The 13,266-nt window shown below is 32.7% G+C and overlaps 3 protein-coding genes across 3 annotated transcripts; 2 read left to right on the forward strand and 1 right to left on the reverse strand.

Annotated features, from left to right (window-relative positions):
* Positions 1-1,348: 1,348 nt before the first annotated feature.
* Positions 1,349-2,886, reverse strand: LOC117208588 (chondroitin proteoglycan-2-like). The gene is made up of 2 exons (XM_033449817.1): positions 2,754-2,886; positions 1,349-2,096 (listed from the first exon to the last, which is right to left on the reverse strand). Exons 1-2 carry the CDS (start codon positions 2,758-2,760, stop codon positions 1,546-1,548), a joined length of 558 nt encoding a protein of 185 aa, XP_033305708.1. The 5' UTR covers positions 2,761-2,886; the 3' UTR covers positions 1,349-1,545.
* Positions 2,887-9,110: 6,224 nt separating this feature from the next.
* Positions 9,111-9,800, forward strand: LOC117208590 (peritrophin-1-like). Its single transcript, XM_033449820.1, has 2 exons — positions 9,111-9,215; positions 9,388-9,800. Exons 1-2 carry the CDS (start codon positions 9,209-9,211, stop codon positions 9,717-9,719), a joined length of 339 nt encoding a protein of 112 aa, XP_033305711.1. The 5' UTR covers positions 9,111-9,208; the 3' UTR covers positions 9,720-9,800.
* A 2,593-nt stretch (positions 9,801-12,393) lies between these two features.
* Positions 12,394-13,225, forward strand: LOC117208584 (peritrophin-1-like). The gene is made up of 2 exons (XM_033449814.1): positions 12,394-12,551; positions 12,724-13,225. Exons 1-2 carry the CDS (start codon positions 12,545-12,547, stop codon positions 13,092-13,094), a joined length of 378 nt encoding a protein of 125 aa, XP_033305705.1. The 5' UTR covers positions 12,394-12,544; the 3' UTR covers positions 13,095-13,225.
* Positions 13,226-13,266: the final 41 nt, after the last annotated feature.

A 13,266-nucleotide genomic window follows, 5' to 3' on the forward strand; every position in this document is an offset into this window, starting at 1 on the left:
TGAAACGTAAGCCGAACTTTTGGGACGCTTAATGGTTCCACAGAATATTTCACGGATCCCTTTCTCTTTACTTTGCCAGTGATTACACTTTGCATCGAAATGATCCGCGACAGTAACGTTGAACTGTCCCGAACGTAAATCCTATCCAATTTCAATTAATGAGGAGAACGTCGGCCACCTCAATGTACTCACTTTTCTTTCTGTCAAATTAACTTGAGTTAATTGCATGATAAGTCTTCTAACGAATGTTTTCTCCGAATGGGAGAAATATGTATTCTCCTTTTCTTTCTCGACGCAGATACAGTGCGAACGCTATATAATTTTCGTTATCAATAACTTTTAGATAAAATAGAAAACAACAGTCTTTTCAATACAAATCATTTATTGTTAATGCTCGCATATAATGCACGGAACATGTCGAATCCTCTCAATCGTATCTGTCATTACATTTTCGCGAAAGACATGTTCGCTTCTTGAACAGTATCGTTAAGCTGCTCGATCGTGCTTGGTTTATTGATATACACCTTACTTTTAAGAAAACTTCAAGAGGAATATCCGATGCGATTAAAATCAGGTGATCTAAGTGGCCAGGTGATATCGCCAATGTAGCTTGTGTAAAATCATCATTATCGATGAATTACTTTGATAAAGTGTCGTTACGTATTGTCGTTAAGTATCCGGCGATTATTAGATTCATCGGAGTATATCAATTCGTATGCTTTTGGTCGTCGAGTTTAATAACAGTTTTTGATCGCCGGCGATTTGTCCACGATGCATAACGACTCAAAATGTTTTAACAATTTTTTCTCGCTCTTGAAATACGTAAAGCTTCAGAATTATTTTGCCACGCGTGCATAAAACATTTGTCAAGGCGGAAGAAAAAGCGACGCGATGCGTCGTTCCAGAATGACGGAACTTTGAAATTAGTCAGTTACACATCGTGCAGCCTGTATAAAGAATTTCCCTTTTATCGAAAACATAAGAACTTTCATTTCTGAGATAAGAATTTCCTATTCTATTATTAAAAATAGTTGTTTATACTGTTTACGTTATTGAAGACTTGGATGGTTACGTTGATGAAAATACAATCTCACTTAACGATAATTCGAAACGTATCACAAATACGTGTAATTTCTGAGTATATATAATATTTGTACTCGTGATACGAAAGGTTTGATTGAAAGATAATATATATATATATATATATATATATATATATATTATCTTTCTTATATATATATATATATACTTATATATATATATATATACTTATATATATATATATATATATATTTAAATAAGTTGGAAACGGTATAGGATTATAATAGGTTAATTATATTTCATGCGCGATATCGATCACTATAATACATAATAATGTGCAATAGCTCAAAACGTGTGTACAGAATTTTGAGATCGGACAATTTTAGACAAAAAGAGTGATTCTGAAACATCCCGTATAAATAGTAACAATATATTATTGTATAAAATATATATTGTATATATTTTATACAGTAAAGTCCGAGATACCTTCAAACTTCTGATTCTTTACTTATAAATAGGTAGTTCATCAGATCCTTCACCGGATTCGCTGGATTCGCTAGATGCTGCGCAAGGTTCTGCATTGGGCATTTTGATAACTTCGTCGGACTCTTCGCTGGGTTCTTCGCTGGGTTCTTCGCTGGGTTCTTCGCTGGGTTCTTCGCTGGGTTCTTCGCTGGGTTCTTCGCTGGGTTCTTCGCTGGGTTCTTCGCTGGGTTCTTCGCTGGGTTCTTCGCTGGGTTCTTCGCTGGGTTCTTCGCTGGGTTCTTCGCTGGATTCTTCGTTGGAATTTTCAAGTACTTCAGTTGGTGCTGCGCTGGGTGAAGGCGTAACGGAACAGGTTACATTCTCTGCCCAATCGCAAACTCGTAATTCGGGGTTAAAGAGAAGTCCGGCAGAGCAATTCATTAAGTATGCAACGCCACCGTCGCAGGCATAATAGGATGCGCAGTCAACTGGATTCGGAACTAAGACAACATCATCTTGATTGGATGGACATTGTGGAGTGGCAGAAACAAAGGCCAGAAAGACCGTAGCGAGGACTACCGCAAACATTGCTGAAAAATTTACCAATCGATATCGCTTAATATTGCATCCTGCAACATTTACTTTTTAATATTACATTCAATTAAGAGTATTGAAACCGCCTATTTCGAATATCTATCTATAGCGATAAGCCTTGGAAAGTGAATTCACCTTTTTCCTAATAATTATAATTATTATTCCTAATACTCCCTATAATTGGCAACATGTTTGTCCTCTGTAAATAACATGATATGTTTCTTTTTTATAAATTTTCATAAATAAAAATTTATAAATGCAATTCATTCTTTCTAAATTCAAAGTTAAATTATAGATCGGACCAATTGATGAATTTCTGAAGTTAGAACAATACACTCGTTTACACAGTTGACGACGTCATGTGATGCAAATCACATTCCGCGTCAGTTTAGTGAGTATATTTCCATGATTTTCTTGCGAATATCTTATTAATATTTTTAAATATCGCAACAGTTGTAAGCAACAGAAGAATCAAGTGAATAAGAGATCGTTGGTAAATATTACCTACATGTACATAATGTACATACTTATACGTATTTATATAATATATATTGTGTGACGTAACATATGTAGTTCCTATAATTAAAATTCTATATTTAATCGGAGAACATACAAATTATAATTGAATTTTGTTAAATAAAAAAGAAATTTACTTTTCATCTTGGCTTCGTAGGGTATTCTTTCTCTAGTCGTAGTTTCTTCGTGTCGTGACAGAAGTGATATGATTCCCTGACTAATTGTAAGATTGTGTCTTCCCTTTATATATCCTCAAAACATTTTTTTAATAGGTTATCGATGCATGCTGCAATCGCTTATCGGCATCCTGTGATAAGTACATGATGGTACGGTAATAGATATTCTACGAGCGACTAGAACATATACTATAGGCAAACATAAAATGTTCTGTTCTTTCTTTTCTTTTAATATCGTTACGTTTTATATGACACTCGTAACTATTCTATATGTTACAGATTTATATTATATTAATAGATTAGCTTTATATTATTCGATAATCGGTGATCTTCTGTTCCCCGATATCGATATAGCTGATACGATAGAAACAGTAATCTCCTTAGAAGATAATTTTCATAGTGACAAATTCCCGGGAAATTACGACCCTTAAAATATGTTCATTGCTAAACGTATCTTAATCAATCGTAATTTTCAAACAATACATTGCAGCGGGACAAAATTGTATAAGCAAAATGAATTCGGTTTAATATAAAAATTAAAATCATGTACCACGTACCATCTATTTCTATTGAACATTTTAAATTTTGTCTTCGATTCTCTGCTCCTGTAGATTTGAAAAAAGCTCTTGTAGTATGTAGAACAATTCTTTCATACTGCATAAACAATAAACAATTAGGAGTTTCTATCTCTTGAGGTTTCAGAAGATTTGAGAAGAAAATCAAATATTTATATTAAATATATAAATAATATAAAGTAAAGTAAAATTTCAGATCTTTATTTCTTAACATTCTGTATGCACAATGGTAGTGTAAGATGTGTTAATAATACAACAGTTCTCGGATAAGAGAGCACATTTTTCTTGAGTTAAGGTTTTGCGGTATCGGCCCCATCATTTCCTTCTGCCTCGCGTGAATTAAGTATGTTTCTCGTTTAACCGATCGATAACAAATGAAAACGATAATTCAAAGCACACGATAAATTCTTCTCGAATAGAATTCTTTGTTTTTTTAGAGTTCTTATTGGATGCTGGCAAAGATATTATACGCGGATCGTGAAAGTTTCTTTAGTGACAATTTCGTAAAATTCACTCGCGCTCGCCAGAGTTTTATTTCTTCTGTGACTAAGTTTCTCTTCTTTATTACCAAAAACATTGATCAGTAATGCAAAATTATAATTTGTAACTTAAAAATTTCACGAGAAGTTCCACTCGAAAAATATTAGCGATATTCGATTGAAAGATCGATATATTAGAATATTAGTAAAAAAAATATTAATATTGGATTATGCAAGAGATCCTGGACATATCTTCAGCTGCATTCTGCGAAAGCATTTCATTCCAATACATATAATATTGTTTTAAAGGATTACCAATCTCCATTAGTGAATCATAAGTGTAGTATTCAAAATTATCGCAATCATCTATCATCAATCGATTACACAAGAGCCGATTGTCGCTTCTTTATCTTCTATGTACTGTCGAATCAGATTCTTGTTCGCAAGAAAAGCAAACGCGCATTAAATAGAGATTAACAAGTACTCACATATACACGTATTTACGAATATAATCACTTACTTGCATAAACCATTATGTCTAAAAGCTACGGTTATGAAATAAAAATAGAATATTCCACTCGCTTGCCATTTTAACTGTACACAGGTTATTACTTGCAGAATAAAAAAATCGTGCAGAAAAGAATTAAATGGTTTCGAGGAAAGCACAATCCGATGTAATCGGATTTGTAGATTGTCATGTACAGGTCACATACATCTTTTCTAATGGAATCGCAATTTTTAATAAAGCAGCAGCGAAACAGTACGTCATTTCCTGCAAGAAAATATAAAACTATTTATGGCCAATAAAAATCATTGGCATGAAGGACGACACAAACATAAAAGCGCAAGTAACGTCGCTTTTATTTCACGCGACAATTTACAAAAAATCCAACTACACCGAATTATACTCCCTCTCGAAATCATCCAATTTCTGGGCCGTTATTTCATATAGCAAGTACTTTGTAATTATAGATTAAAATCGAACACTCTGTATAAGTATTTTGTGTATGGATCTTAAATTTCAAAAAGAATTTTCTCTCTGCTTATTACACGCGTAATATCACTGTGTATTCTCTTCGAATATTTCCGTCGTTTCTCAATTGGTTTAGTTTTCACAGTCAGCTGAATACAACGTTTACTTCGAATCTTAGAGATTTCCAGCGTCGCAAAAAATAAAAAAATAGCACTTAAATCAACTAGATACTAAACTTACGACAGAATTTTATTTCTCAGCGTTGAATGTCGCTGAGTTTATTTGTTCTATTTTACTTTTCATGCAAGCGTTCCGCCAGAAATGTGTCGGTACGTGCACAGACGTTAATTCGTGTTTCAATATTCGTCGGGAAAATGGAAAACCATGGAGAACGGTTTAAACTCCGCGGGATACGTATTCATAATGAAGATCGTACGACGATCCTACACAATTTCTCGCTGCACGTTGTTTCGCCAGTTTTTTGAGAAAAAGATGTTCCACAGTTTATAACGTGGCTGGGACAGATGTGGCCGCACGACTACATCGCGGAAAGACTAGTAAACCGAATTAACGGCCACAAACTAAAAAAAGTTAGATAAAACAAAATTGCAACGTAAAATTATAAAATTTGAATTCACACAGTTTCTATGCTCAAATCTTTCTCTCCGTTCTTTAGGTATCTAAAATAGCTAATAACATATAGCAGTTTACGATAAAATCCGAGTACTTTCGAGCGATGGTGTATGTATTAGGTTGTCCGAAAAGTGTCTTTCTTTAACAAACGTGTTTTTTACTACAATGCACCTTCATATAAACGTGAAACCAAGTCTGTGAAATGTCGCGGTGTTTATCTTAACAGAACAAAATGGATCGTACGTAATTCGACAAAATAATATAAAACGAAAAACGTTTTGCGTCTATTATTTCCTCATAAAAAGAAACTTTTCGGATAACCTAATATTATGATGGTATCTTAGGTTTAAGTTTCATTATATGACACTATTTATTGACTTCGTTTTATTTCCATGATATCGTATTCTGTCAGTTATGAATTAACGGAATAAATAAGGAAATAGGGTTGTAAACAGTATACTATTTGGCAATTGACTAAAATTAATGATTCGATGTACATATGATTTTTATATCCCTTTTTGGTTTTGCAATCCACACAAAGCATGACCTTTAATTTTAGATGCATTTTTGAAACTTGCCATGTATAATCTTTTTTTTTTTTAAGAATTGCGAATAAAATGCAAGCTAGTTGCGATAGGTAATACAATTAATAAACGAAAGCATGTATCACGAACAATTTGTTTTCGATACTAGAGAAAAAATCAATCAATTGTCCCTTGTTTCTTTATTTGTTGTTTATCTCTGTTGTGTTCGAACGAATATACACACAAAATTCATGGAATCAACGTTTTCCATTTCCGTGGTTTATTTGCGTATAAATTATTTCACTAAGTATTTATATAGTAATCGAATGTAGGTTAAAACCCGATTATGTTATAGAACAAATTATAATATATAAAAGTTAAGTTCATTTTTTCCAAAAACATGACAGATCCTCCTTCTGATTTTAAGCAATCGATTTTCAAGTAGATAGAATTTTTAATAGACAAACATATCTCCTCGTTAGAATCGACGCCAAAGGTCTTTTTATGTTTGATACGTTTGCGAAGATTAATTTCATCAACGATTTTTTAACGTATAATGTATTTTTGAAAGTTGTTTTCACTCAAGGATCAGTAAATTTCTAAAAGTTAGGTTCAACAATTGAAAGATCATGTTTATCCTTACAGAAAAATTTCCTCGGGCAAAATTTGACGATTGAGAAAATGTTATATTTGATTAGTTTTTACGATTTTGGCTCGTATGTTTATTTGAGAAATACAAGTATACATTGTGGCGCTGTACATTATATTATGAAGCATCATGCGGTTCCGAAAAACGTTTCCAATAACGATAACAGTAGAACTGCGTAACTCGTAAAGATAAACTTTACCTGAAGGTATAGAAACACAATTAGAAAAATTGATCAGTCAATTGCAATATTCTTTTGTTCTGGCGTACACGCTACATTATAATCAATGATTATGTAAAGAATTAATATAGCATTGTAAAATTAATATGCAAACTTTTATTTTTCAGCATTTTAGCGATAGCTTTTGTATAAAAACTCATCGGAATATTGTTGCGATATCTACTCGTTACAATAACAAAGTTGATTCCGTGAAATCTACTTTATGCTGTTTCCCATACAAAGTAGTCCAACTAGAAGTTAACTACCGAGGAAGTGCATTTCTTACAACTGATTTTACTCGCCAACCTGCCTCAACTTTCTCTGTTATTTTATGCGGCTCTGAAGTTGTTTATTTTAAGTCTTTTCATGCCTTATTATTAAATCTTGTTTCGCGTCTTCCTTTTTTCCTCTCAGGAACTTCATTTACTTTCAGTAATCCTGTCCCTTTGTTTTATTTAAATCGTTCTTCTGTTTTATCTATTGCGTGTACGTGACTTTGTTCAAACTTCCTAACTTCTTATTGTTTATAAGCATTAAGCTGACGATGAATATTTCATTATTTCATTTACAATCTTAAAACGCTATCGTTTTCTCGATGCAATCGTTTAGCGCTCGTTGGACCGAAAATTTGACCAGCGTTTCTATATCGAATCACTTTGAGCTTTCGATGATTAATGATATTGACGTCTACAATTTGTGCTATATGAATCGACTCTTTCAACGATATTATAAATTTGGACATGATAAATGTCACAGAATGAACTTAAATATTTGTCAATTACTAAACCTCGAAGGATAAAATTTCACCCCATGTAAATCTTGCATTACCTAATGTTATAACGTTTTGTATTATATATATAATATATGATAATATATAATAATATACAGTAATATACAGATATGATGATATCATCACAATGTTGCTTTCGACCAACGCAAGTAACAACTTTTCTACTTTCCTTTGTTATTGAATAATTATAAAACATTAAACACTATTTATTCGACTTTTATCTTAAAATAAAGAAGATCCACTGCGATGAAATTTCATTCATGATAATATTAATGTGACTTCCTAAAATGATTAGAACTTATAAATTGTAATGTTAGATAATTTGTAACGTCTAATAGACCATTGACAAGATTACAGAGGTACAAAATGAATTGTTATCACACCAAATATAGCAAGATAAAATATTACCATGACAAAAGTATTATACAAGCAAATTATAAGACGAAGGAGTAAACATATACCCGATTCCAGGAAGAAAATAAAAGAAAAGCGATCTTTCATTAAATTTCTTTCGCCTGTTGTCCCATTTTCGAAAAAATCAAATTTGAAAATTCGTAGCGTATGTCAAATTAACTCTAAACTCACATGTTCCAAACTTATGTTCCCCAAAACGAGTGTATAGACGAAAACAAGAATATGAACATATTCACTAACGTTGATTTGATTTGATACCCAAGCTAGACTTTTTCTATTCCCTGTCAGCAACCACAATTTATGCCACAAATGTCAAACGAAAAAATCGTTTGATAAGTTTTGCTACTTCTCATTCGTAAATCCTGTTACATCTTTTCTTTATTTTGTTGTACCTTTATGTTTCATTTATCATTTATAATAAATAGCTTATTGTGTGCATAAACGTATAATTTTATCTAATTCTAAGATAGCAATAAAAGATACCTTCCAATTTTGGACAATTAAAGGCAATAGAAATAATTATGTAAAAATGATTACGAAAAAGATTCTCTGCTTTAGGCAAAAATTTGATAAAATATTAGCTCAAAGTAATATCTTGAGATTTTTATTTAACATACCTTCAAAAACGGAATATTTATTGGTGTTTTCTTCGATATATTTGACGTTTGTTTCTCCAAGTGTCGAGAACTACTTTCAATGAAGAACGATTCCTTCGTTGTATCATAATAGTATCTTTAGATTCAGAAAAGTGTAACGCCGGTCGACGACTTTGAACATTAAAATGTAAAAAGTAAAAATTTAATACATAAAGCATTTTGCGCTTCGGTATACAAACTAATACAATAATGTTACATTAGAATTACATATTAGCTCAATTAGAAGTGTAAATATTATGTTGATCTTTCTCTGACAAGAGAACCGTATGATTAGAAACTACATTGACAACTAATGACTGTATGTTACGGCCGCTCCTACAATTTCCAATTTTTGATTGTAGTGTTATCACGACACGTTAATATTAATAACCAATTATATACTTGCTTTTTGATAGTCTATCATAAAAAATGTATAACTGACGGATATATAAGGAGAAAGGCAGGCCTGATCGTCACATTGACAACAGTGTGGAAGATACTAGAACACAGAACTCTTCAAAGAAAAAATGAAGGGTAAGATAGTTTTGGTTTTAGTTCAATTTAGTTCACGTTAAGATTGATTGGACAAAGAGTAAATTTGGATGCGTTACCAAATATCTTTTCCTCGTCGATATTCTTGACCTAATCTTAATGTAATAAGTTACTGCATACGATACTAATTAAAAGTGTTTCATAATTATTTTAGCAATATTTGTGGTTGCACTTACCGCTCTTTTGGTGGCGTTCGTTTCCGCTACTCCACCACCTGAATGTCCCGATGAAAGCGAAGAAGATGTTGCTCTGTTTCCGAATCCAGACGACTGCACAAGCTATTATACCTGCATTAGAGACCAACCGTTGTTGATGCAATGCCACCAAGGACTTGAATATAACCCGGTATTAAGAATATGCGACTGGCCAAAGAAAAATGTAACCTGTAAACGTCGGCCTGTACGACCACCACATCAATCACATCCACCACAAGCCTCCACATCCAAATCAGCAAAACATGTTGATATCGGCCGCATGCCAGCATAAATAACAGTATAGATCCAGAGTGACACCGACCGGAATAATATGCAACCATAATTTGTTCGAACAGAATAGCATGTTGAATATGAATATATTAATACACAGAAATGTAAACAATATAATGTAGATTGATAATGAGGCAATTATAGACAATAAAAAAGCATAAAAATTAACAAATACTTCATTAATTGTCTTTTGTATAAATTTAATGTGACAATTACATTTGGCAATTCGATTGCATTGCTTATTACGTAATTGTAAATGTGTCAGTAGAACCGAAAATGAACTGATGATATATATATATATATATATATATATATATATATATATATATATATATATATACAAGATGGTTGGTAAAAATTTGTTTTTAATTTCTTTTCTTTTTTTTTAATTTTTTCCATCGAGACAACGATCTACAGTGAGATCCGTTGTAACGTACCGCACGCGTACCGAGCGAAAATTCAAAGTCTATTTTCTCGAAAACAAAGCCTCAAACGAAAAATTTTTATTCTATATTTTCGACTTCTTTTTTCGCGTAGATTCACCCCCTTTCCGCTTGTACCAGCAGTTACCAACCACCCTGTATATACAAGTTCTATACGGTGTAGAAAAGACTCATATAGCCAACGCTGCGACTATTTCTTCCATTGAAACGTCTAAGTAACGATAAGAACATGTGAGTTATAGCCGTATCTATCGTCAGTAATCGTCAGTCAGTTCAAATTTCTTAGCTATACGACTCGCGGATCTTCTTTTGGATCAATTTCTGGACCTCGTACGCAGTGACAATTTTAGTAGGTCCTTGTTATTAGCCGATATCATAAATGTTCTCCGTCATGACAACGCACCGCTGTCACACATCGCTCGTTGTTTGCCAGTTCTTGCACGTTTTAATGTTACAATCCTTGATTACCCGCCCTACCTTCCGCGCCATGCAACAGTTTACTATTCCCCAAAGTTAAGAATACCATACAGGGGTTAGGTTAGTATTTTGGGAATTAAAAACGATACAAATAGGAAGAAACGTGGATGCTAAAGCCCACTTGAAACGGGGAACCGCAACACTGTTTTACGCAATGGAGAGGGCACTCCATTAAGTACCAAAGGCTAATACTTTGAAGCTGACAATATAGATGTTGTCGAAGTTTCCAACAAATCATTTTTATTAGTTTCCACGAACTTTCTTTCCACACCTCGTACATTTCCAATACCTTTTCGATACTACTTCTAATGTAGTTTGCACAATTAGATTAACATGTAACCTCCAATCACCTGATTAAACTTGGGTAGTGTGAATAATCCCTCGATTATTCCTTCAGCAGAGATTTCTTTTATTAACGAATAAACCACTTGAGCATCCTCTTGAACTAGAGTATCGTATATAGATACTCTCGCTGGCAATAAAATGAAATTATTTGCAACTTAAAAAGTAAACTTCGAACCACATTTCTGTACCCAAAGGTTTCTCATTGTTGTAATGTCTAGAAACATAGTGCCTTATAAATATCCTCCCCTTTTTTCTTGAACACCATGTAAATATCATGAAGTTCTTATAAGTAGGTATGTATCTACAAAAAAGTTGAATCTTAATATGTCAAAACGTGTAGGGCATCTTATCATTATCTTTATGCTAACAAACTATATATGAGCAAATTATAAGACGAAGGAATGAACATATATCAGATCTCAGGAAGAAAATGAAAGAAAAAGGATCTTTCATTAAATGTCTTTCGCCTGTTGTCCCATTTTTTAAAAAATTGAATTTGAAAATTCGTAGCGTATGTCAAATTAACTCTAAACTCACATGTTCCAAACTTATGATCCCCAAAACGAGTGCATAGATGAAAACAAGAATATGAACATATTCACTAACGTTGATTTGATTTGATACCCAAACTAGTCTAATTTATAGACTTTTTCTATTCCCTGACAGCAACCACAATTTATGCTACAAATGTCAAACGAAAAAATCGTTTGATAAGTTTTGCTACTTCTCATTTGTAAATCGTCTTACATCTTTTCTTTATTTTGTTGTACCTTTATGTTTCATTTATCATTTATAATAGTTTAGTGTTTGCATAAGCGTGTTATTCTATCTAATTCTAAAATAGTAACATATGATACCTTCCAATTTTGAACAATTAAATGCAATAGAAATAATTATGTAAAAATGATTACACAAAAGATTCTCTGCTTTAAGCGAAAATTTAATAAAATTTTAGTGCAAACTAATATCTTGATATCTTTATTTTTCTCGGAAACATTATCAACTTTATTAATTAACATTCCTTTAAAAACGAAATATCTATTGATATTTTATTCGATACACTTGACATTTGTTTCTCCAAGTGTTAAAAATTACTTTTAATGAAGGACAATTCCTTGGTTATATTATACTCGTATCTTTAGATTAAGAAACGTGTAACGCCGGTCGACGACTTTGAACATTAAAATGTAAAAAGTAAAAATTTAATACGTAAAGCATTTTGCGCTTCGACATACGAACTAATACATTAATGTTACATTAGAATTACATATTAGCTCAATTAGAAGTGTAAATATCGGTCTTTTTCTGACAAGAGAACCGTATGATTAGAAACTACATTGACAACTAATGACTGTATGTTACGGCCGCTGCTACAATTTTCAATTTTTGATTGTAGTGTTATCACGACACGTTAATATTAATAACCAATTATATACTTGCTTTTTGATAGTCTATCATAAAAAATGTATAACTGACGGATATATAAGGAGAAAGGCAGGCCTGATCGTCACATCGACAACAGTGTGGAAGATACTAGAACACAGAACTCTTCAAAGAAAAAATGAAAGGTAAGATAGTTTTGGTTTTATTCTAATTTAGTTCACGTTAAGAATGATTGGACAAGGAGTAAATTTGGATTCGTTACCAGATGTCTTTTCCTCGTCGATATTTTTGACCTAATCGTAATGTAATAAGTTACTGCATACGATACTAATTAAAAGTGTTCCATAATTATTTTAGCAATATTTGTGGTTGCACTTACCGCTCTTTTGGTGGCGTTTGCTTCAACTGTTCCACCACCTGAATGTGGAAGCGGACAACACGATATCTTCCTTCCGAATCCAGACGACTGCTCAACCTTCTATCTCTGCGATAGAGGTGAACCATTGTTGATGCAATGCAACGAAGGACTTGAATTTAACCCGAAATTAAGAGTATGTGATTGGCCTAAGCAAACTGTCCGCTGTAAACGTCTCGTTTCAAAGCCATCAAGTCCGGCAGATAGTCCTGCACCATCAGCAGCAACTGTTACTGCTTCCCCTGACGTGGCACCAGAGGAAGTAACAGTACATGTCCAGAATGACACCGACCTGAAAAATATGCAATCATAATTTCTTCGAATAGTACAGCATGTTGAATATGAAAATTTTTAAACACAATAATGTAAACCATATAATGTAGATTGATAATGTGGCAATTACAGGCAATAAAAAAGCATACTAATTAACCAATATTTCATTAATTCTAATTTGATTAAATTTAATGTGACAATTACATATAGCA

Source organism: Bombus bifarius, unplaced genomic scaffold (genome assembly GCF_011952205.1).
Source record: "Bombus bifarius isolate JDL3187 unplaced genomic scaffold, Bbif_JDL3187 scf7180000008140, whole genome shotgun sequence".
NCBI lineage: Eukaryota > Metazoa > Arthropoda > Insecta > Hymenoptera > Apidae > Bombus > Bombus bifarius.